General features: G+C 39.7%; 1 protein-coding gene across 2 annotated transcripts in view; it reads left to right on the plus strand.

Annotated features, from left to right (window-relative positions):
- RUSC1 (RUN and SH3 domain containing 1) overlaps positions 1–26872 on the plus strand; it is a 539195-nt gene that overhangs the window by 41718 nt on the left and 470605 nt on the right. For both annotated transcript variants that reach the window (XM_044080219.1, XM_044080220.1), the window contains exon 2: positions 24508–26812. In XM_044080219.1, the coding sequence (XP_043936154.1) occupies positions 24937–26812 (1876 nt within the window). In that variant the 5' untranslated portion in view covers positions 24508–24936. The remainder of the gene's footprint in view (positions 1–24507; positions 26813–26872) is intronic.

A 26872-nucleotide genomic window follows, 5' to 3' on the forward strand; every position in this document is an offset into this window, starting at 1 on the left:
TTTTATATAGCCCACCTAATCATGAAGGGATTCACACCTAGATCAGGGGAGGTCATCGTGCCTCTTTACTCATCCCTCATCAGGTCCATAATTGAGCACAGTGCCTCTTTTGGGATGTACCTTACCAGACACCTGCAGCAACTGGAAAGACCCCAAAAGTACCTCACCAAGAGGATCAAAGGGCTCAAACAGATGCCATATGCTGCCCGGTTAAAGAAACTCCAGCTCTACTCAGTGGCATACCGCCTGCTCAGAGGCGATCTGTGCCTGACGTATAAAGCCATGTCCAACCTGGAATTAATGGACATGCTGCACCTCAGAAAATCCAAATCCCATCGAGCTACACACTCGAGAGACTTGAACTTCAGCAGTGAAATAAATAGGACATGCTGGAGGGACAGATTCATAACCCATAGGCTCCCTTCACTCTGGAATAAAATCCCAGTCCAGGTTAGGCAGAGTCCCTCATTGACTCTCTTCAAGAGGAATCTTGATGATTGGATGGGAGATCGTAGGTTTACCCTGGGTATCACTTCTGTGTCACTGTTAGACAGAGGCACAGTATACTAACCTCGAAAAAGGGCATAGCAAAATTAATTTAAAATGGGTGGCGAAAGCCAAACACACTCTGGCTAGGCTTATAAATGCCCTAGGGCCGATAGCCTAGTATGAACCTATGAACCTATGAACCTATGTATCTTTCCTGCAAATATCTTGTAAGATATGCTCTGCTGAAATCCCAACATGCAGCATATACAGAGCTTCTTTTTAGCCTCAGTGGTGGCCTTCTTATAAAAACATGTCAATTGGAATGGCAATACCTCTTCTGTGTGAAGCTATACTAACACCTGCCTACAAGGCAATTAACATTCAGGATCTTCTTGAGCATGTACTGTAGAACCTTTTATATTATTTTCCCTGGGACAGATTTGACAGTAGCGGGCCTGCATTTAGCTAGCTCTTTTCTAGGCACAACTTTGTATATGGGAACTACCACTGCCATTTTCTAGTCATGTTATAATACTCTAGCTTTGAAGGACACGGTTGGGTGAGATTGGCATTATGATTAGGGGCTTTACCTCATACAAGGAAAGTACAGGGTTTGATTCTAAATAGTTCAGCCTGCTGTGCACGAAGCATGGAGATTGGCTTTTTTTGTCATTCATGGATGCAGCTCAGGCAGACCCTGTACCTTATATCCCTTTTTTGCCTTGAGGAACTCCTGTAGTTGCTTAATAGTAATTTTGACTCTTATCTATTTATCCCTATCCATGCATAACCTACCTACACAAGATATTAGCCTCTGTCTCCCTTCTAGGTAAAAGGCAGAATAAAAATTTCACTTATCATAAGTAATAGGTCACCATGGTCATAGCTTGTTACTAGGCCTGCAGCCCAGGTATTACTGCCTGAACTCTAGCTATCTCAATCAGCAAAAACACAAATATTACCTTGTAGACTTTCTAACTTGGGTTTACAGTTAATTACTTAGATTATTTGAGTTCGTATTCCAGTTAAAAAGTTATTGATTGCCCATGTCATCATTCCTGCAGTCACCTACAGCTAGGATTCTACCGTGTGTGTGTGTGTGTGTGTGTGTGTGTGTGTGTGTGTGTGTGTGTGTGTGTGTGTTTGTTAAGTAGGTGGTCTGATCTCACAGCCTCTTAGAGAAATAACAAGACAGGCTTTACATTGGTGGTCAGCAATTGCTTTCTCCAAGGTACAGTGACCTAAGACTTAGAAAAATAAATATGTGCAATCCTCCCCCCACACACACAAAATAACTTGTTTCTTATATTGCATATGCACATATTTTCACAAGCTCAAACACAGGTTTGCTAACGTTATGGGCACTTGCGTTTGTGAAATACATTGTTTTTGCTGAGCTTTTGTAATGGAAGCTCAGATAAGTTGAAGACAAGTACTAGAACCTCTACAACATTATTAACAAGACACTGAATAAGACTTACCCTATCACTGGCCCCATAACACTTAGTTAGCCACCATTCTCTTCTTGAAGCGAGTTACAATTACTATTACTTTCTCACTGAGCAAGAGAATTTTCCATGCTACCACCCTAGAAATCACACCTAGTTTTTGTAATGTACTATCAAACCTATCGTGTGGCTTTTTCTCAAGTGCCTTGCTAAAATCTAAGGGGCTATGTCTATTGCTGCTTTCTGCTGTAATACTCTGATTATTATGCCATAAAACTCTCATGGGTTTGTCTGACATGTCCTTTGTAAAATGAGTCTGTCATGGTCCATGCTCTGTTCAAGACACCATACTCTCAAGGGAGCAGAATCTGTATATAGTAGTTCCACATGTTCATTTTTCATACCAGTTGCAAGCATAAGTATAGCACAGAAGCACGTACATCTTATCAGGATCACAGTTGGTTTAGAACTTTCCTAATGCATTATGGGAATCCACCTTAGGTTTATATACACACAGTCAGTCTAGCATTGATCACAATGATCTCACAATGATGTGACATCATCACAGCGTTGCTGTTGCCTTCTGTCTCGGTGTGCTAGTGGCTTCCAGGTATTCCAAAAGCACTTTCCTTCAGCAGTAATTTATTGCTGATACCCATGTTTGACTCTAAACTTATACGTCAGTAGTTTCCCACCTCTTTCTTCTTGCTTCTTCATCTCATGTCTCATTGACTCCAGAAATTTTACTCTCTGCAAATGATTTACTAAAAGGTATAGCTATTGGTATCACTAGGTCTTCATAGGTTCATACTAGGCTAACTGCCTTTGCGAGCCATTGTAAGCCTAGCCAATTATCCCTTGTGACACTCAAACCCTGCACCTTGTGTTTGTAAGGCAAACACCTTAACCATTAGGCCACCCTTCCACAAATTCTCTATGAAATCTGGAGCAGATGTCATCAGGCAACTCTGTCTAGTACATATTTAATTTTTGGAGTTCTTTTATGGCCCTGTCTTCTGGGAAAGGACTGCAATAGCTAATCATGGGTTCTTCTGTGAGCTAGAATTGGAGAAATTCACTTATTTTTCAATGTGCATACTGAAAAGAATATTCATATAGCACCCCCTTTTCACTTTCTTGTTCAATGTACTTTCATCTACTTTAACTTCACTACCCTAACCCCAACTATTTTTCCTTTGTTATGCACTTATATAAGTTTTTTGTCTCCTTCCTTGACTGAAGTAGTGATAGTGTGACAAGGCAGTTTATAGGAATGCCTAGCACAAGGAGTTAGATCCATCCATTGCTGACAAATCACATACAACTCCTTTAGAACCTCATGAACAGCTATTAATATCCACAGATTTGCTAAGAAGAGGAAGTAGATTGTTAGGACTTTCTTCTGTATCACATGTACACACACTGCACAAAAACCTGTTGGCAATTTAGATTCAGAAATCCATCAAAGAAATATCTTTAGGATGAGGTAAGAAAGTGGAATACCCAGAGAAAATGTACATAAACACAAGGAGGACATGCAGACCTCATACAAAATGCACCCCAGCCAAGAATCAAACCACAGAACATGTTGATGTGAGGTAAGAATGCTACTAACTGCACCACTGTGCCCTCCCCCAAAGACTTTGATAGTACTGTTATTTTATCATACACTGATGTAGCCGTTCTGTATTCAGTGTGTGAAAACACATCTGAGGAAGTGCTCAAACACCATAGATGTGACCCAGAACGTGATATTTGTAGTTTCAAGTTGTTTGTTTAAGAAGTTGTGTAAAGATTGACCTCACAATGTGTTCTGTATGAAGAAGAAGAGTTATAGATATGCAGAGATTCTTAAAGCAGTGAGTAAGGTACAGGTAAAAAGTCTATTTAAAGCAATGATTGTCCTTATAACCAGAGCATATGCAGAAAATCTTGAAATGAGCGGTTTAAAAGCAACATAAGCAAGAACTCCTTCACTGAAAAGGTACCTTAAACAGATTGCAATAGATGTGGTACCTGAAGTTGTTAGAGAAAGAATGCAGACTTCAAGCTTTCTTATGATTGATACATTAGTGGGCAGGATGCAAGGGTATGAGAAATATGATATGAAAAAAAAAACGGGTAAAATAAATGTATTTTCTTTATTTAGTTATGCTTTGATGACAGAAGTATCTGGCAGGATCAAGCCTATTCTGGTAGTGTCCCAGAAAGAGATGAAAGCTCACATGTGTAAAACTTAAGATGCAAAATGGAAATTAAAATATTTACATCAAAACTCTCACAGTGTGGAGCAGGAAAACAACTGATCAAACAACTCAGCAGGTTGATAAAAGTAATGCAATCACTAGAAATGATTGCATATAATTATGTAATCAACACAAGATTAAATGAACCTTACCTCAATGGTAAATTACCTTATTATATAAATATAGATAACCAAGAGGCAGTTCTCATAAAATAGCTCTGTAGCAGGGAAATAAAGAATAAAAACATAAGCAGAACACAAGGTAATGTGGTCATATAAATTCTAAAAAAAATGAAAGAGACAACCAAAGGACAAAAACAGAATGACTAAATTATATTAAAAAGCATCATCATCACATACCAGTTTTAAGGGATAAGAGAGAAGACAAATAAATTAAATAATGATACATAATTAGCACATAGTAACTCTAAAAATAACAAGACGCACAGGCAGCAAAGGCTACCAACACAATAAACAAAATGAACCCCTAAGAACCTGGAGTGTAAAAACCTACACAAAGGAAGGAAGGAAGGAGTGGTTAGTGTATAAGGTGAGCAGGTGATAGAGAGGTAAATGATGTGCGGATAAGGTAAATATTGAGAAGGAAGCAGGGAAACTGGGAAAGTGAAGTTATAAAAACTTAGAGTTGGTGAAGGAGGAGAAGCACATTATGTCTGTAGATAATGAAGTGTTTAGCTAAACCTTACTCATTTATTTATGATATTAACACTTTTATTTTTTTATTACTGTCCAATCTGTGACCATCAAGCTTTCCATCTGTCCTAATAGATCCATTTTTCCTTTCCTGTTCCAGTACTGAAGGACACTGGGAAAGGGAGATGAAGACCAGGAACTGTGGTCATCATCCAAAGAGGGCTTGGAACATTCAACATACTTCTGCATTCCTCCTCCTATTCCTGAAGTGGGAGAGCAAATTTTAACTTGCTTCCATGCTCCTCTGCAATTCTGCAAGTTAGGAGGTTTAAACTTGCTTCCACATTCCTCATCTGATCATGCAGATGTTATAGTTTTCCACTCCTTTCCCCTCTTTCTGCACAGGTTAGGAGTGTTTAACATGCATGTAAATTTGTATCGCTATTCTTGCAGATGTCTAGAATATTTTAGCATGCTTACACATCCCCCAGTGCTGAAGATGTTAGAAGCTTTTAATATGTTTCTACAGCAATGTCGCTATTTCCTGCAGAAGGCCAGTAGAGTTTAACATGATGTTCCTCTCCTTTACCCTCTTCCTGGAGAAATTAGGAGATTTTAACATATTTCAGCACTCCTTCCCCTGTTCCTGCACACTGCTCGGAGAGATTTGTCTGTCCTTGCAGTAGCCTCATTGTTCCTGCAGAGGGCTAGGAGATTTTGCTATGCTTTTGCAGCTGACCTTTTTCTGCAGAAACTAAGGGATTTTGACAAGCTCTCACAGTCAACTGTTTTCCTGTAGAGGGCTAAGAAATGTTGGCATGTTCCTATTGCTGGCTGGCTGCAAACCCGATGCGTTGCCTGCTATGCTGAACCCCAGTGTGATTGCACTACTGAGCATATCTACAGAGCTCAGCGTATGTGCAAGCACTTCTTTACTGGATTCATACTTTGAGTCCCCATGCTTTCGGAACACACTTTGGAGCCTTACTCAGATGGCTTCTTATGCCAGCCCTATCCAACTCCCTTCATCCTGGGATGGGTTTGGGTGAGCTGGTGTCAGACGCTCATTCCCATTCCTCCTCAGCCAGCTCTGCCAGAGCCTGAAAGACTAGTCAAATGGGGGTCAGCTTGGATACAGCCAGAGCTTTATCCTCTGCACAGTAGAGCTCCCATGATAATAATGTATAACCTGAAGGGAGATAGCTAAAGTTAAAAGCACTAGAATTTGTGTAGCATCCTATACAGCAATTGTGGGAAATAATGCTTAGTTGTTCATAGGTTCATAGATTGGTACTAGGCTATCGGTCCTAGGGCCTATACAAGCCTAGCCATACCAATTCCCTGTATATTTCCTCCCACAGTATTTACTTTAGTGGACCCCTGTCTAACACGGCGACTGACATGATCCCCGGGGTGAATTTCCTATCTCCCATCCAATCATCAAGGTTCCTTTTGAAGAGGGCCAAGGAGGCACTCTGCTTGACATGTATGGGCAGTCTATTCCAGAGTATGGGGAGTCTCTGGGTCAGGAACCTATCCCTCCAGCATGTTTTGTTCATTGTGGTGACAAGGTTTAGATCCCTGGAGTGTGTGACTCTGAGGCATTGGGATTTCTTTAAGTGGAGCATGTCCAACAGCTCAGGGTTTGACATGGCCTTGTATGTTAAGCAGAGATCGCCTCTGAGTAGACGATATGCCACAGAGTATAGCTGGAGTTTTTTTAGACGGTCAGCATATGGCATCTGCTTTAGGCCTGTGATTCTTTTAGTGAGGTATTTCTGTGGCCTTTCCAGCTGTTGCAGATGTCTTGTGAGGTACATACCAAACTGGGCATTATACTCTATAATGGGTCTAATGAGGGATGAGTACAGTGGTACAATGACTTCCTTTTTTCTGGATGAAAAGCCCTTAGTGATGAGGTGTGCCACATAGAAGGATTTCCTGACTGTTGTGGCGATGTGGTTATCGAAAGTGAGACCACTGTCCACCTGTGTCCCTAAGTCTCCCATCACACTTTAGATGTTTAGTGTACTGCCACCTATGTGGTAATACATGGGTACATGTTTTTTTCCAAAGGGGATAACTATACATTTCTTGGCATTAAGCTTGATTCCATGGCTCTGGCACCAGGCATCTGTTTCTGTAAGGCCCTTTTGTAGAATATCCACATCATTTGGGGATTCAATAATGGCTCCCAGGTTGCAGTCATCTGCGAACTTTGTTAGCCAGAGTCCCTCAGTGTTGGCCTGTACTTCAGAGAAGTAGATGCCAAACAAGAGTGGTCCCAGGACTGAACCCTGAGGTACTCCACTTGTCACTTGTCTGGAGCTGGATTTAGAGTCGGCTACTTTTACAGTCTGGGTTTTGTCAGTAAGCCAGTTGGCAACCCATCGAGTGACATAGGTGTTTATGCCCAGCTTAGTAAGTTTATCTATGATTCCAGAGTGGGGGATGGTATCGAAAGCCTTGGCGAGGTCCAGATAGGCTGTGTGGACTGCCTTACCCTCGTCCACAGCTCTGGAGACTGATTCGAAGAAGCCAATCAGGTTCAGGAGACAAGATCGGCCCTTCACAAACCCAAACTGGGTGGGGTCCAGTGTTTGAAGGTTGCCAATGTCTTTGTTTATAAGTTCTATGATAATGCGTTCCATGCCCTTGCAGATCAGGCTCGTCAGACTGATGGGATGGTAGTTTCCAGGATCCAAGGTGGATCCCTCCTTGTGGAGTGGGATAACTGTAGCTGTGCGCCACTCAGTGGGCATGAAGCTACACTTCTAAATAATTCCAGTCTTGCAATTATAGACCCATTTTTTTGAGTATCATTTTTTATAAGATGTTTTGAATCAGATAATTAATTCTAGAGAGTGGCTGTATATGTATTAAACTTACCATCACCAAACATGTTACTTTTAGCAGGATATATAAGATATGCATTAGGCAGCTATAGCATTCTAGATGGAAAATGCCATTTCAAACAGTTGCTCAGAAAGGGTCAGTTATTAGAACAGATAATCTTTTATGCCAGGGACTTGCACACCATCTTAGGCTGTTTGTGAACCCCACCAAGCCTAGTTATCTTAGAATCAAGTAGTGATGAGTCTTTGATTTGGATAATTTTATGAATCTGACAGCTGTTTGACAAGATTATTGAAGTTATCTTTGATTAGTGAAGTAAACAGACATGTACAAAGCACAGACCCATCCATTTTGATATAAGATTATTATGAATTATGGTCTGAATCTATAAAGGTAGCCCAAGTCTGGTTAACTTTCTTTAAGATATGATGGACTTGAGACCCAAAGTAAAGACAAAAATCAGTGAAAGGCCCCAGGTATTCTGTTGACCAGATTGCTAAGTGATCTTGGGTCATCCGGGTTAGAATCAGTGATTTGTTCCTCTGCAACACCAAGCCAGCAAGTGATAAATTAGTTTAGAGAGTATAGATACAGGACATTTGTTCAGGCTGGGTACGCCTAGCAGTTCTTTTTTTCCTTTGTTTCTCAAACTACACTACAACGTTTACAGTGATCTATTTAAGTGCCATGGCAAATGTTTCAGTAATAAACCATTTCTAATCGTGTGGGTATTGTTTTCTTTGACCAGTAATCTGGCAGTTCCCTCACCAGAAGAGGCAATGATCCATTTACAGCTACATACTGATCATGGTGCAAAGGGGTATCACTTGCATGTACCTGCATTTGTTTTGTGAAAAAACAAATCACACTGTACATATCATCTGGAGTACCATTTAGCTGCACTGGGAAATGAGGTGTAAAGGCCGAGATATCCTATTACCACCGAGTGACTGATCATAAACAAGGCACTAGTATGATACAGAAACATGAGCATGCAGCACATCCACATATGCTATGTACATTAATCAGACACCATAAAAGATAGTAACAATCAGATGACTAGAGATTGCCAGTTACACATATTTACTGCAGGACCTAAAAGCTATACATTTCTGTACATCTTCTCTGCAAAAAAGAAACAAAAAATTACGATCGTACACAAAAATATAGTTATATAAGTTCACACATAATCAGCCAGTACGCTTAGCATCTGGGTTAATAAACTGTCTGTATCATTGTTTGTAAGAATCTGTATGTTTAAGAAATCAGTTTGTTTACAGTCACTGGTTCAGTCTGCAGCATCCTTGCCTTGGATGCTACAAGATCGGAGGATTATCGGCTCTTTTCCTACACCAGGTATTTGGATTTGGTTTTCCAATATTGGCACTGCAGTGCAGCATAAGAGTAGTGCTGTAATCTTGAGGTGCTGTCCTTCAGATCAGATGTTAAACCGAGGTCTTATGTACCTGAACTGGTGGTAGATCATATGGATGTAAAAGATCCCAAGGCACTTATCAAAAAAAAGATAGAGAGACGTAGGGGAATTTCCTTAGTGCCCTGGACAAAATTTTCTTAGGCAGTATGAATAATACCTCCAGTTTCACTTGAAAGTGGACCAAAAGCCTAATGAGGCTAACATGGTCAACAAAACACAAATAAAGGTAAGTTAAAATGCAGTTGACATTTTTAATCCTCCCATACAGTAATTATATCACCTATAAATGAGTAGAAAGTAGCAAGTGTTTTAATAATGAATTAACAAAACTAAACATAAAATCATGTTTCTACTGCATCATGTGGCTGATCACTTTTTAAAACCAGTATCTTTTCTGGAAGAAAAGATAAGAATTTGGGGTTCTAGGATATTTAAAAATAGCTAATCAAAAATTATCACTGTACTTTCCATCTCATAGATCCTTATTTTGATTCTCAGCTGGAGTGCCTACTTTGTGAAACTTGCATACTTTTATGTTTGCAGGGTTTTAGCTGATAATTCCAATTTCTCCATACATTCCAAAGACTTTCAGACAGATTAAGTGGTAATTCTACATTGTTCCTTGAGGAATGTGAATGTAGATATATGCACTTATGTGCCCTGTAGTGTGTTGGTACTGCATCTGAGGCTGGATCCTCATTTGCACCAGCAGACTTCTGGAATAGGCTACAACTTCTGCATCTCTAAATTGAATCAAAGTAGGTATAGACAGTGAATGGATGAATAGAAGGAAGGATACAGTGATGGATGGAGGAATAGATGGATGGGTGTATGGATGGATATACAAAAATGCCCATCTGCAAGGGATGAATATAATATTGTTACTGGATACTATGATAAAACAAGAGGAATTAGTTAAATTGGTTGGAAAGGATCTGCATAATGGAAGGATTGAGTAAACCAGGCAAGAAGAGATGATTAGGTATGTCCAAGTGGGGGTGGGAGCAGCGATCTTAATGAGGGAGGATAAAAGGGGTCTGGATAGACAAGTTATGGAAACAAGTGATGATATGAGTGAGAGTGAGGCTTATATAGTTTTGCTGAGGTGGTTGTATGTGTCAAGCTGGTTTAGGGAAGAGGTATGAACAGAGCTTTTAGATGGGGGAGAGGCAAAGAAATTGTGTTCATCAGGTATTACTTGGAGGAAATTTTACTGTGATCTTGGATCTAGTGAGAGATAGGTTCTTTGGAATTGTGGTATGATGTGGATGATATCAAGAAGCCATGAGGCATGGGGTGGGGATGTGGTCTAGGTAACGTGTGGAGGAACTTGAGGTGTTGATAGTTTCGTATTTAGTAGGCATAGCAGGATGCTGGTCAGTTAGAGTGACAGAAGGTGGAATAATAATGTGTTTGAAATCATGACACTGTAAGAAAGGTGATGGACCAGGGCTGCAGAATGGTATGGTGTAAACATGGAATGTGTTGGATTGGAAAAGAAGGGAGCAGAAACAATGGCTGTTGTCAGCATGCACTGGAGAACAAGGAGGGGAGAACAACATGAGGAAGGAGGTCATAATGGGGTTAATAAGTGGGAAACACTGAAGATTGTGCAGAGATGGTATGTAAGAGAAAAGAGATAAAGGGAATGAGCTATTCAAGTAGAGAGGTACTTTAGGCAGCTGCATGTAGCCATGGTAAAGATGTATGTGACTTTATCTGTGTGTGAGGCTTTGATGTCCCCACTCTGGGCCTGTAGTCAAGGAGCCTGAATCCTCACCACTGACACTGGAAAGGAACATTCATTTGGAACAAAAATGGATACACCCAGTATTTTCATATGCAGATCTCTGCATCAAGCACAATTTCCCTTAAGAGCTCACAGGTAACACACTCAGTCCAGGGGCTGGTTTTCACTCTCTCTCCAGATCCCCAATAAGACTCCCCACTGACACAGCTATAGAGTAGAGTCCTCAGCCGAGTGTCCAAGCCAAGTCCTCCACCACTCTCTCTGAGAAAACAGTGCTTTGTGTCCCTGCTCCAAACACACACACACACACACACACACACACACACACACACACACACACACACACACACACACACACACACACACACACCTTGGAAAGGTTGGCACATATTTACTAGCTATGCCCCCTTCTACCCAGACTATAAGGTAGTTACTGCCACAAGACACTCCAAAGCCAACTACTCTAAGGCTATTACAAGGGTACACAATTATACTGAGTGAAATTAATATTAATACAAAAGGTAATGTTGACTAAACAGTCAGGCTTTCAGGAGTGGCCACAGTGTGTCACCAAATAGATGCAGTAATCTTAACAGTTAAAATATTCTTTACAAGAGCAGCCACAAGGAAAAGTTTAAATGTATTTAATAATAAATAATGAAAGTACATGAACATATTAAATATCTATTTACAATAAACACCAGAGTTTGAATCACAGGAAATATTAAAATAACATAGATGAATTGATTCACACAGATATAGAGAACAGTACTTAATTAATCTCACTATATTTTCCTGACTGTTCTAAAGAATTACTATTCCTCGATTCACTTACTAGAGCAAGGCAAGATGACTTATGTGAGGGGTCCTTCCTTGTCAGGTTACAAAAACAGAATGCTCTGAGACTTTTCTCTCATCAGTTATTAAAACATCATTTTTGTCCTAGATTACAGAATGTCTGGTCATCTGACTTCTGTTTCCCATGCTACCCCCTTGGCTAGAAATTACCAGGATTTAGCACATATGTCTTACAATACATATCTTGAGCTTTATTAAAGTTTATTGCAGCATCTGTAAGTTTTAACACAATTTTAACATTTCTGCTCTTCCTACAGAGACTAACAAACCATGCTTCTTACAGACATTGCATCTCTGGCTTCATTCAAAACTGTGAGATAACATCTTTATGGCCTAGGCGCAGTAATTTAATTTCAGAATATTTTTCAAAGTCGGGTGGATTGAGATTAACCTCTTCTCTTCCAGTATCCTCTGTTAAAACATATGCATTTAATCAGTTATAATACAGTCAGGACCCATTGTTGGTACACTGTTTAACACAAGCAACTTTACAAATACATTTTTAACACAGCACCTGTACAAATCAGTTTGATATACAAAAGACATATAATTATTTACAAAATTCCAGCTAGCTGAGCTGTTATATGTTGCACATCCACTGCCCTATTTCTCCTGGCATAGCTAGCAGTACCTTGCATTGTCACACCTCTTCCCACTTTGAAGACTCAAGCTAGTTTTTAAAGTGACCCTTGAGAAATGTTGCTTGACAGGAATGGGCTTGTCTGGGAATACATGAACCTATTCCCTGTCTTGAGAATCCATCTGGATTGGCGTTGCTGACCCCACTACAGTGTTGCACTGTTATGTCATATGCCTGCAACCCTAGGCTCCACCTTAGTAACTTGGCATTTTGCTGGGTGGCTCAATGTAGCCATAGATCCCCCCTCAGACTCCCCCTGCCACCTACTACAAATACTTAGCACCAGGGTCTCCCTATCATGGCAAAATTTCATCATGTTAACATTGTACAATTTGGTCCCCTGCCTCCTGCTTAGTAGTTCTACCATGTAGTTAACATCATTGACAGTCCTTACCACTTTGAAGGGTCCCTCTCAAGCTGTCTGCAGCCTATAGAGTCTGACAGGAATGAGAACCATAACCTGCTGTCCCACAGCATATTCTCGGGTTTGAGCATTCCTGTCAAACCAAACCTTTTTCTGTTGTTGGGTTCCTGCCAAGTTCTCCTGAGCCAGGGCGATGAGATCCCTAACCCTAGTCCTGAGGTTTAGGACATATGTCACAATGGACTCCTTGTGTGGGATTCACACTCACCCTCCCACTCATTACAAATCAAATCTAAAGGTCCCCTTACACTATATCCATACAGCAACTCAAAGGGTGAAAACCTGTGGATTCCTGGGGTACCTCTCTGTATGCAAACAGCAGATGGGGCAAATATATGTTCCACTCTCTCTTAAATTGGTCTACAAATGCCCATAGCATGGTCATTAGTGTACAGTTTAGTCTTTCCACAAGACCATTAGTCTGGGGATGGTAGGGAGTGGTCTTTAAGTGCTTCACCCCACAGCATTTCCACAGACAAGTCAGCAGGTCTGACGTGAAATTGGCACCTCTCTCAGTCAGTATTTCTCTCTGGAAATCTACCCTGCTGAAAATTTCTAACACAGCATTTGACACCTTCTCTGCCTCAATGGAGGACAGTGCCACCACCTCCTGCCTAGCAGTCCTACCATGCCTCCTAGGCTATCTAGTAACATAATATACTGCCACCAGGATATACTTCTTCCCCATGGAGCTTGGGGTATTCAGAAGCCCCACAATATCCATAGCTATCCTTGGAAATGACTCCTCAAGCACAGGTAAGGGCATCAAAGAAGCCTTGACCTTGTCTCCTGCCTTGCCTACTTTTTGGCACTGCTCACAAGTCCTGCAGTACCCTGTTACATCCCTTGCATTCCCAGGCCAAGAAAAGTTCTTCATAATACTTCTTTTGGTATGCTTTATGCAAAAATGACCTGCAAAAGGAATATCATGGGCTAAGGACAGAAGTGCCAGATGGTAGGCTCTAGGTACTACCAACTGCTGTATTATCTCACCCTCTAGCCCTCCCTCAGGGGTCCACTCTCTATACAGTAACCCTTTGGTACACTATACAGGCTCCCCTTTTTCTTCAGAATCAGGCATCTCCCTATCTACCTCCCTCAAACCGCTTAGTTTATGGTCCAAGAGCTGAGCCTGTTTCAACTCTATCTTTGTAACTCTTACCAACTTCCCTTCCACAGGAAGTCTGGTATCCTCTGACAGTGGTGCCTCACTGTCAGCCTGGGTGCTACCACTCTCTTTTGCTCTTGAATGTCTGTCCAAGCAAACATCAGTACCTACCAGCAGCTATGTCTCACCTTCAGGCTCAGTGCTACAGGGTAGCTCCCTCCCTGAAATAGCCACCTCACCAACTCTGGCTTCAGGTGTGGGGTTTGTCTGGGTCTCCTCCAGCCTACCAGACTCACATGCCTGTCTCAAAGCCTAACTGCATGTAACTGCATGCTCACAAGGTACTGCATTATCAAAATCATTCCCTATCAAGACATCTACAGTGATATCCTCAAACACACCTACTTGTTTGCTTCCTTTCCCACCCTCCCAGTCAAGGTGAACCCTGGCCAAAGGCATTTGGAAAGGGGTCTCTCCTAAAGCTATGACTGGAGTGGACTACCCAAGCAAATACTGCTCCTGTTTAACCACTTCAGGCTTCAAAATGGTTGTGTCAGAGGCTGTGTCTCTCTTAGTAGTGGCCTGTTTTCCCTCCACTAAGATAGGATATAACCTCTGGTGATAGTTTGGTACCCCTGTTGTCTCCAGACAACTTACCACTGGTATACTGTTATTCCCAATTGCTGGCCCCCCCACCTTTTGTTCCTCACCTTGCTTCAATGGACATCTATATGATACATGTCCCAACTGGTTACATTTAAAACATTTAACCCTTGATCCTGGCCGTGTACCTGTACTAATGGCTTCCCTTGTTACTGTTGGGCTCTGTTGGGGTGGTTTAGGCTGCCCATCATGGGTTCCCTTATATCCATGTGCAGCACTGGCTATCCCCTTCTTGTGCAGTGATGCCCTGCTTGCTAAATAGAGAGCCCCCTTTTTCTCCAGCACATCTGCAGAGTTACACTCTTGGTCTTCCAACCAGATTGTCATGTCCTCAGGCAAAGTGCTAAGGACTTGTTCCCTCACCAAAAGGTCTGCCAGCCCCTCAAAAGTGGTGACTTGACACCCACCCACTCACCCACCTATGAAAATAAGAATTCCTACAGATTGTCTCTGATTCACAACTGGAACCTGATTGGTTATTGTGTAGCCTTGATGTATCATCATGATTACGAATATCCCCCATCGGGCTGGTATTGAAGCTTTGAAATATTGGTTGAAGTCCTCTGGACTATAAACCCCAAGTTTATTTTGCCCTGATTTATGCTGATTTATTTATGGCTTTTTTAGAACTTCAAATGATCTATGACTCTAATCATAACATTTTTCTGCAGGACATGGATATATGGAGGCAGTTTTTGGATGATTGCTGGTTGGTTTGGAGGTCCAATTTTTTGTATCTTCAGGAGTTTGTCGATTATCTTAATTCAAACAAGTGCGGAATTCAATTTACGGTCAACTACAGTGAGGATGAAATGATTTTTTTGGATGTGTTGGTCACCAAGAATCCTGACAACACTTTAAAAACTGTGGTTCATCATAAGTTCCCCCAATACAACTCCGACCTCCATGCCACCAGCTATCATCCACCTAATATATGTCGAAATACACCCAAGTCTCAGTACATGAGGGTTAAACGTATTTGTTCAGATAACTCCACTTATTTAACACATCAAGATGATCTTACGGCTAGGTTTATTCAAAGGGGCTACAAATTGGGACAAGTATTGTCTGCAAGGAATTCGGTTGATTCTATGCAGTGGGAACAACTGTTGAATTACAACAAGACTGAGTCCAATAACACTTCAGTACTGTGTTTAACCACTACTTATGGTCGGAATACCACTAGACTTATTGATAGTGTACAACGTAATTGGAACATTCTCCTGGCTGATGAGAGACTATGTGACTTTATTAATCAGAAGTGTGAGTTTTCTTTTAGGAAAGGTAGGAATTTGGGTTCCCTTTGTAATCATTACAAGAAGGGGCATTATCCCTTAGGGACCAACATTCAGAGGACACTATTGGGTGATCATCTTAGTGGGCGTTTCCCCTGTGGCCACTGTATATATTGTTGTAAGATTAACAAAACCAAGAGTTTCACCAGTCGTAATACTGGTACAGTCTACAATATTTCTGTGTTTGCTAATTGTCAGTCTGATTGGGTCATTTATTTAGCTACATGTAGTTATTCTGCATTCTACGTGGGACAGACATCTAGGCCTGTTAAATTTAGAATTGCAGCGCATTTATCTGATATTAGGCACCAACGTACCAATAATGCTTTATATAACCACCCACTGAAACACTCTAGTGCTCATTTTAATTTTACTATCATTGAAAGGTTTCTGCTTGGCATGATATTCTTAACAAATTAGAGAAAAGATGGATTAGTAATTTAGGTGGATTATTTCCCCCTGGTTTAAATGAATATTTGTAGCTCATTAATTGTCTGCAATGATGATTGACAGGTGTTCCCTTTATAAGGCAGGCAGCCTTTTTGGTTCTTTTTTGCTTTTTGTTCTTCACCGATGAAGGCTTGATTTATAAGCCGAAACTGGTTTGAATTTTGAACTGTAGGCTTTTTGCCTTTTTTATGTGCCTTATGGCATAATAAAGAATATTTTTTATCAGGATACCATTGTCTGCTAGTCTACGTTGTTTTTTGGAAAACATTAAAATAACACAGATGAATAAATTCACACAGATACAGAAAAACAGTACTTAACTAATCTCACTATATTTTCCTGACTGAACTATAGAATTACTATTTCCTGGTTCACTTACTAGAGCAAGACAAGATGAAGTAGATGAGGGGGTCCTTGTTTGTCAGGTTACAAAAACAGACTGATCTGAGACTTCTCTCTCATCTGTTATTAAAACATCAGTTTTGCCCTAGATTACAAAATGACATCACATACATCTGGTCATCTGAATTCTGTTTCCCATGTTTCTCCCTTGGCTAGAAACTGCTAGGATTTACCAGACATGTGTTACAATACATATCTCCTGCTTTGCTAAAGTTTACTGCAGCATCTGGAAGCTGTAAAACAATTTTAATATTTCTGCTCTTCCTACAGAGACTAACAAGCCATGCTTCTTACAGACATTGCATCTCTGGCTTCATTCAAAACTGTGAGATAACATCTTTATGGGCTAGGCCCAGTAATTTAATTTCAGAACATTTTTCAAAGTCAAGTGGATTGAAATTAACTCCTTCTGTTCCAGTATCCTCTATTAAAACATATACATTTAATCAGTCAGTTACAATACAGTCAGGACCCACTGTTGGTACATTTTTAACACAATCAACTTTACAAATGCATTTTCAACACACACCTGTGCAAATCAGTTTGATATACAAGTGACATATACTTATTTACAAACTTCCAGGTAGCTGTGCTGGCATGTGTTACATATCCACTGCCTTAGTTCTCCTGGCATAGCTGGCAATACCATGCATCGTCGCATAGGTCACAATAAGGATGAATGTACAATGGAAGAACTGTAAGCCAAAGGAAATGGAGGGTGGGCAATTAGAAAATGAGATAGGATGGAGTTGCATGTGCTGGCTAGAGGGAGATAGACTAGAAAAGTTGTTGACATGAAAGTTAAAGGAGTTTAGGAAGTAGAGGGCCATGGGAATTCTGAAAGATGGGGAGTGGGACTTAGGGAGCTGATCAAAAGGATGCCAGAGGGGTTTATGAAATTCTCTAATGGCTTGTATGCGGTGGGAAGAGGTGGGGAGAATGAGTTTGCAGTAGATAAAAAGCTGTGGGATTAGCATGGTATTAGTGAAGAAAAAAAGTTGTTGTCTGGATAGAGATATGGGGTAACAAATGTCATAACTGTCTACATTTGAGCAGTGTTATAATAACATATCCAAATTTACAGTAGACTATAACAGAACACATCACTGCCTAGCTCTTAGTGAATTAAATATGTTAGAAATGCACATCACCTAGCTCACCTAGTTCTTTCTCAGTTAACAACAGTACACAGACTTCTCTATAAGCCAGAAATTATCCAGCCCTTAACAACTTAATGTAACAGTTCTCCCCAACAGAACTTTACACTCTAGAGAAAAATCACTAATCACTATAACCAAATCATCCAATACTACAGATGACTCTCTATATTCAAATAGTGTAGCTAAACTACGGAACAACAGCTCACTACCACTGAAATCAATTTAGAATGCAAAAGCATTAAAAACACAACAAAAACTTCACTTGTTAAATCAACAGATTTGTGCCTGTACATCTTTAGGAAAAATGTCATTGTTATCTTCAGCTTACCATATCTCCAAACCTTTACTTTTTTTTCAGTATCCGCTATACCCCAGTCTTCATCAATACCTGAATAGCTTTACTGGTATTTCCCAACTATATAAATTGTTTTGTGACACTGCTTATCCCAACCTCTTTACTTTAAACCTTATTATGATATATATATATATATATATATATATATATATATATATATATCATCAAATTTTTGGAAACTCAAAATTCATATGGTCAAGAACATATGCTCAAGTTTCCAAAAACTCAAAATTAAGACAAAAGAAATCTAAGTTTTGCAGGGGGTAAGCCCCCCTGCACCCCCATTTGGGGATCTGCACCACCCACACCCCTTGCAAATTATATATTCCAACTCTGAGATCACACAATAGTGGGGAAAAGGGTAAATTCCCCATTGAAGCTTTCTATGTAGATTGTGGTACCGTGGGGATTGGGGAATTTACCCTTTTCCCCACTGTAGTGTGATCTCATAGTAGGTATAAATAATTTGCAGGGGGTGAGGGGTGCAGGAGGGCTTGACCCCCTGCAAAACATAAATTTGATTTTCCTTACTTTCCAGTTTTCAGAAACTCAGTCATATGGTCTTGACTATATGAATTTCGAGTTTCTGATATAATATAAATACATAAATACACACACACACACACACACACACACACACACACACACATATATATATATATATATATATATATATATATATATATATATATATATATATATATATATATAGGTCTACTTCAATTAAACGAAATACCATAAAACCAACAGTCAAAACAATGAGACCACATGCACGAAATCCCAACAGAATGAACGTTCATAACAATGTCACTGACAACACCGACTGTCAAAATGCCGACTTTCAAAACACCGACAACAGGACAGCAAATCCCAAACCGAGAACGTGTTAAACGTCATTGCAGACTGCAGACGTTGAAACTGAACATATGTACAAAACCCCCAATTACGTCACATACATTTGCTAATAATGTTCCAAATCAAAGCCAGTAGACACATATACGACACAAAACATTTGATAAAGTGCAAGAAATCAGTATAGATATTATCTCCCTCTTTCCATCAGTGAATAGTGACCCGACATACAAAGACTGGTAAATTAATTCATTTCAAACTTGTAATCCACTATACATATCACTCCATAATGTGTATAGCAGTCACAGTAGCACACACCTGTGTTAGCGAAGCCGCAAAGAACAGTTCCGCTATCCATCATCCAAAACAATCACATACCCCATACACCAGTGCTGCACTCTTGTGATCCAACACCAATACAAGGTACAGCAGTCACATTATAAGCAGTTTAACAATTGCCTTAACAAATTCCAGACATGTATACGCTGCTCTATTCACCAGTACTGTCCTAAACTGTTGATGTCGGAGAATCAGTTTCCTTTTCTTTGGTGAAGGAGGACACCCTGTAGCCATCCTGACATGTAATTCATCGACACAGTTTTGTTCTCCCACTAATGCAGCCAATAACATAGCCAAATCCATACCCCGTGCACCTAGGAGACATTTCAATCTCCTGTGCCATGCCTCTAATGAGTTTTGGGTTTGCGGTAGAAATATGTCATTTAACTCACTAATATTCCAAAATGCGATTGGAAATAGTGGGGGAAATCGTACACTGGAAGACATCCTAGTGTTAAACTTACGTTGTTTTCCATAAATATACTAATCTGAAAAATATCTCACCACATCTCTACCTTCCGGTAGAAAACATTCTTTCAGTAGTTGAAATGTTGGAATCACTTCACACTCAACCAACCAACTCAAGAGCAGCCAGACTCTTAATAGCTAACTGAAAGGTTTGGTTAGTATTATACACAAATGATAATCCCAATGATTGCAGTTTCCGCCAGACATTCTGGCCAAAGTGAAATAAACAACCCTTGGAACGGGCACTGGGTACATTCATCCTAACACTTTTAAGTGCAGCAACTTCGAAATCACACAACACATAATGGACAGCAACCTCAAAGCCATGTTCACTTAACAAATGAAATATACAATGCCACAGATAGTTGTATGATTTCAGTGACTTTCTTGACATGAGGGAAAATAACAATGGTACAGCTTTACTATTACTACTGTATTTCACCAAACCATGCACACTGTACAATTGTCTGATAGTCACAGCTTTGCTAAAGAAAGTTCCGTCCATGAGCCAGATAGTAGCATGATTCAGATCATACAGATTATACCACGACCCCCCCATTAATATTCCAAAACGTGCATGCTGATTGGCCAGCGTGCACGTTGTAAATCGACTTATACTAATGGAAAAAGGTCCGGTCGCCCGGACTTTTTCCATTAGTAAAAGTCTTTTTAAAAACACTGTCTTGCTATGTTAAAGGAGTTTAACATAGCGACACAGGTTTAAAAAAAGCAACGGAGATCTCCGTTGCTTTTTTAAAGCTGTTTTGCTATGTTAAACTCCTTTAACATAGTGACACAGTGTGTAAAAAGCAACGGAGATCTTGCTTTCTCCGTTGCTTTTTTTTTAAACCTGTCTCGCTATGTTAAATGGGTTCAACATAGCGAGACAGCTTTAAAATAAGCAACGGAGATCTCCTTTGCTTATTTTAAAGCTGTCTCGCTATGTTAAACCCATTTAACATAGCAAGACAGGTTTAAAAAAAAAAAAAGCAATGGAGAAAGCAAGATCTCCATTGCTTTTTACTGTTTTGCTATGTTAAATGGGTTTAACATAGTGAGACAGCTTTAAAATAAACAACGTTGCAAAACTTTAACTATATTATTTACTGTGGTAAATACTAACACTGTAGTATCCGTTGTTGAATCTGACATCAATTTACTTATAAATGTATCACTCTTTAGTGGATAATCATTGAAATCTATATTATCCAATGTCAACTGTATATGACTATGCCTCACAGTATTCTTTCTTCTTACTTGCCCTATCTGTTGTAACAAAGCCTTTCTGTGAGGTATAGTGTGTATACTGTCCAAAGAGGTGGATGTGAGTGCATCTTCCGCCAATAAACAAGGTGTGTCTCTACTGTAAGTGGCTCTCACCTTTAAATCATGGCAAACCACATATATTTCAATTTCTTCTGGATCCCCTGGATGTTGGTGAACAACAGATTTATCTAACCTGTCCCTGTCCAGCATACTGGTGGTTACAGCTCTCCCTTTACAACCCTGGCTCTTCTTGTATTAGCAGCCCCAATACCATTTTAAACCTCTAGTTCTCTCTAAGTGATACAGATATCCATCAATGACCAGTAGATTCTTGCCTTCCTGCGAAGAGACAGTATGATAGATGTTACCAATAACTCCAGGCGCTTCACTGTTGATGTCTGCCATACTTTCCTCAGTTCGGAACACGACTGCTTTAGGGTACAGGGCTCAATATATATCTGTTATCTGTTTACAAAAATACAGCACTCATTCTGTAGGAAATAGTGCTAACTATTGGCAATACTATACTGGTGGGAAATGTGACTTACATAGCCAGTGATATACTATTGGCTAGTGTTAAACATAACGGGAGGTACGTGAATGGGTACTGCCAAACCTTAACTACAGGAAACTGTGTATTATATAATTTGTAGGTGAAGGAACGTCGTACACTGAGTGGGATTATCACACTGCTAGTGTTGATATTATGGTACTGCTAGTGTTGATATTATGGTGTCGGTCTTAATGAACGTTCGTTCTGTTGGGATTTCGTGCACGTGGTCTTGTTGTTTTGACTGTCGGTTTTATGGTATTTCATTTAATTGAAATAGACCCATATATATATATATATATATATATATATATATATATATATATATATACACACACACACACATATATAACATTTCTTTGAACCTGCTTTACACCCCACGTCTTGGAAGGGCAGCAAAGAGGCATTATACAATGCCATTATTTAAGAAAAGTAATTATTTATTTTCTTAAATAATGTCATAGTATAATACCAATAGCCCACTTCTGGGTGTGGGTAATGTGGGATTTACCCACGGTTGTCTTCGCCCTCGGGACCAAACCACGCCAACCGTGGGTAAATCCCGCATTACCCACACCCAGGCGTGGGTTATTGCTATATTATTTACTGTGGTAAATACTAACACTGTAGTATCCGTTGTTGAATCTGACATCAATTTACTTATAAATGTACCACTCTTTAGTGGATAATCATTGAAATCTATATTATTCAATGTCAACTGTATATGACTATGCCTCACAGTATTCTTTCTACTTACTTGCCCTATCTGTTGTAACAAAGCCTTTCTGTGAGGTATAGTGTGTATACTGTCCAAAGAGGTGGACGTGAGTGCATCTTCCGCCAATAAACAAGGTGTGTCTCTACTGTAAGTGGCTCTCACCTTTAAATCATGGCAAACCACATATATTTCAATTTCTTCTGGATCCCCTGGATGTTGGTGAACAACAGATTTATCTAACCTGTCCCTGTCCAGCATACTGGTGGTTACAGCTCTCCCTTTACAACCCTGGCTCTTCTTGTATTAGCAGCCCCAATACCATTTTAAACCTCTAGTTCTCTCTAAGTGATACAGATATCCATCAATGACCAGTAGATTCTTGCCTTCCTGTGAAGAGACAGTATGATAGATGTTACCAATAACTCCAGGCGCTTCACTGTTGACGTCTGCCATACTTTCCTCAGTTCGGAACACGACTGCTTTAGGGTACAGGGCTCAATATATATCTGTTATCTGCTTACAAAAGTACAGCACTCATTCTGTAGGAAATAGTGCTAACTATTGGCAATACTATAGTGGCGGGAAATGTGACTTACATAGCTAGCGATATACTACTGGCTAGTGTTAAACATAACGGGAGGTACGTGAATGGGTACTGCCAAACCTTAACTACAGGAAACTGTGTATTATATACTTTGTAGGTGAAGGAACGTCATACACTGACTCAAGTGGGATTATCACACTGCTAGTGTTGATATTTTGGTACTGCTAGTGTTGATATTATGGTGTCGGTCTTATGAACGTTCGTTCTATTGGGATTTCATGTGTGTGGTCTTGTTGTTTTGACTGTCGGTTTTATGGTATTTCATTTAATTGAAATAGACCCATATATATATATATATATATATATATATATATATATATATATATACACATATATAACATTTCTTTGAACCTGCTTTACACCCCACGTCTTAACTACAGCACTAACATTTTCTGCCCTACCTAGTTCCTTCCTTCAGCTCCACATCTTTGAATTTCTTAACAAACCCAATAATATACATCTTTAAATGCTCAATGTTCAGCACCTAATAATTATTAATTATCTTTTAAAATACTGGTTGTGAAAGACCTAATTAAGTATTCACTTAAGGAGGAAAAAATGTAGCTACAGAGTTGTTGGATTATAGTATGAATAAATTAAGTAGTGTTAGTTTTCTGATTAACTAGAAAGGAAGATTTAGAGAAAAAAGCTTGACAAATGGCTTGTGGTGGGTTAGCTTCCTGCATGCATGGTAGCATTTATGTAGGTAAAAACAGTCACACATTTAGCAACAAGCTCTTGTAACATAACAAAGAACATTACAAGTAATGACACCAACAAAAGAGCATTAAAAATAGTCACTGAGAAATGTCACATGAAGAAGGTAGTCCCAGCAGGGGGGGGGGGGGTTAATAACAGGGATGCTAAGTTAAGGAGGATAGGGTCAGATCCAGGCAGCTAATGGCCAGCCAAAGTCAGACAATGGATTCAAAACTGTTTTATGATCTATGATTTTGAAAAGTTTTTTTTTTAACTTAAAGTGTATAAATGTTGATAATCGACTAGAATTAATAGAAGAAAATTATCAATGCATTTTAATAGTTTGTAATTTACCTAGTTTAAATGAATGACACAGTGTGAAACCACTGGTGACTGCAAGAAAGCTTAAATAAAAGCGAATATATTTTAATTTTTACTGTTTTTCAAGTAATTATGTACAAAATGATATACCTATGTATTTACATATTGTTTTTATGTGCACGAAGATTCATGAAAAGTTGCTGCTTTTTATTATTTTAGTGCAATAAATATATGCATTCGGAACTTGAATCTACCTGTTAGCTAGGATAATGTTTAACTTAAAATTTATTGACATAGTCTGTCAACCTCTTCACAAATAGAGTAAAACATGGTACAGTTAGATCGGGTTCAGGTGATATGAAGGCATATATGAGCTACATAGAAATAAGCAAAAATATGTAAGTTGAAAACTTGTTCTTAATTTTGCAACCCCCACCCTTTTTTCCCCTGCTTTTTAGGTCAGAAAAGAACTATGTGAATAGAAGGATTTGGGGAGCAAGAGCAGCAGTTCCAGTTCTTCCAGACACCACAGTAACATGTTTTTAACAGGGCAGCCAGCAAATGAGCATGCAAGCAGCAAAGTTCTGTTCTGGAATACAGCCCATTTTGTAGCATGAGACTTTCTCTACGCTTTTTGTTTCAGCATCACCTGACAGGATTGGAGTAACCACAACAAGATGCACCTAAGTGGTATCTCACTAACTTCTCTGTAACAATACATTAAGTAGTTTTTCATTTATTATGGTCTTGCTGTGATGATGTAAGCAACATTCTGCCTTTAGAGGACAATTGCAAGAAGATAGCAAATAAATGGTGCTCTGAAAAAAACAAGATCTTGAATGCCCTGTTAGTGTTTCATTGGGAAACATTGATCTAAGTGAATAGAAATGCTTGCTCCAGAAAAATGCATCCTAAAGAACTTGAACACTGTTCACTTGAGGAACATCTCTGCAAGCCTAAGAACTTTAAACCACAATAATGAATCAAACGCTAATGGGAAGTCAGCTCAAAAAGAAACATGGGAGAAGGAGTTATGCAGTCTTTGTCTGCACAAGAACTGTATCCCATCTGAAGTGGATGCAAACTTTAATAATCCTTCTTTTCCTTGCATGTGCTGCCAGCTGCACCCCCCACAGCTTGAAAAGCTACCCGCTCAGCCTCTTGCTAGGAATACAGTCTCTACTACCAATGTGGAGTCTCTTTCACCAACCACTCTTTTGTCCCCTTCACAGTTCACAGCTAGCCCAACAAGCTCATCTTCTATTAGCAGCTGCTCAGACTTTGATTCTGATTCCAGTCCCAATTCTACTTGCTCCAAAGAGTTTCCATCAGAGGACCAGGATGAAGAAGCCACATCTCCTTTAAGCCAGCCTACCATTGTGCCCCTAGAAGAACATGATTTCAGATCTGATACCAACGAACAGAAGAAGCATGACATTTTGTCCCATAGAGAATGCCACCAACCCAAATCTGAAAGCAGCCTTTATTCTGTTACCCTCAGTGCATCTGAGGCTAACACTCCTGATATATTATGCCAAAGTAACTATTCCACCAGTAATACACCCAGCAAAGTATCAGCTATAAATAGTGAAACAGACAACAAAACAGCTACCTCTGCAGTAGAGCTACTAAACAATCAGCATATTCCTAGATTCACTCCATTACACAAAAATTCAGAAAACCTTGATTCAGAGCAAAATGGCACACAAGTATCAACCAGACAACCATCAGCTGCTGCTGGTAACTTAGGGCATATATTGATAAATGGTGAGACTCAAGCCCCAACTCACTGTACACAACATAATCAACCATTAATTCTGAGTATGGGTAAAAAAACGCCAGATTTAGTAAACAAAAACTCTGCTAACTGTTCAGAACATGCAATAGCTTCACCACATGATCTGCCCGATAGCACAATTTCATCTGCACCTAACACACAAATTAATGTGATATTTGATTCATTGAACACCCATCACTTCTGCTTAGACAATGAAAAACAAAGATCAAATATAAATGAGCCATCAAAGAAAACTGTCACATCATTTCATGAGTTAGCACAAAAGAGGAAAAAGAGCACATTAGGGCAGCAGATTCAGGGGAGAAATGACAAAAGTGACTGGCTGATTGTGTTTTCACCTGATACTGAGCTTCCGCCTGCAAGTGAACTGTCTCAGGCAGCTTTTGAGCAGAAACAAATGAGAGCTGCTCCTGAAAGTGATGAAGACAGGAGAGGGCCAAATGTAACAACATTTAAGGAACTCCGCTACAAGAATGCTTTGACAAAACAGAACAGTCAGCAAAGTCATAACTACTCACTATCAGCTCCAGCAGAATTCTGTGGTAGAAGTGGAACCAATCTGCAGCAGTTAGTGGAAGATAGACAGTATGAACTGGTGAAGGACCACTATCATCCCCTGAATGAAGAGGCAGAAGGAAAACCAAGTCTAACAGACTACGGCTCATCAGGGAATGACAGTGGAATTGGTTCACCTGAGGAAGACCTACTTCCACAGCTAAAAGGACATATTGTTACTTATTTTGAACATATGCCCAGAAGAAAAAAGTCCAGTTCCACCTTGCAACCCATTGAAGAATGGCCAGTAAATGAACTGAGTGATGGAGAGCTGAAAAAAGAATATGCATTGAATAAAAGAAAAGGTGTTCAGGGAGAAGAAACATTACGATTCACGGGAAGATCTACATACCTGGAAGAATATCAAGTCCGTGGAAAAGCAGATGGAGGGGACAAGGGCAGCAAACATGGTAGGCTATCAATTTTAATTTCTTTTTATTTACAGATCAATTATATCCACATCATCTGGC

Source organism: Protopterus annectens, chromosome 8.part0 (genome assembly GCF_019279795.1).
Source record: "Protopterus annectens isolate FY-2018-M chromosome 8.part0, PAN1.0, whole genome shotgun sequence".
Taxonomy (NCBI): Eukaryota; Metazoa; Chordata; order Ceratodontiformes; family Protopteridae; genus Protopterus; species Protopterus annectens.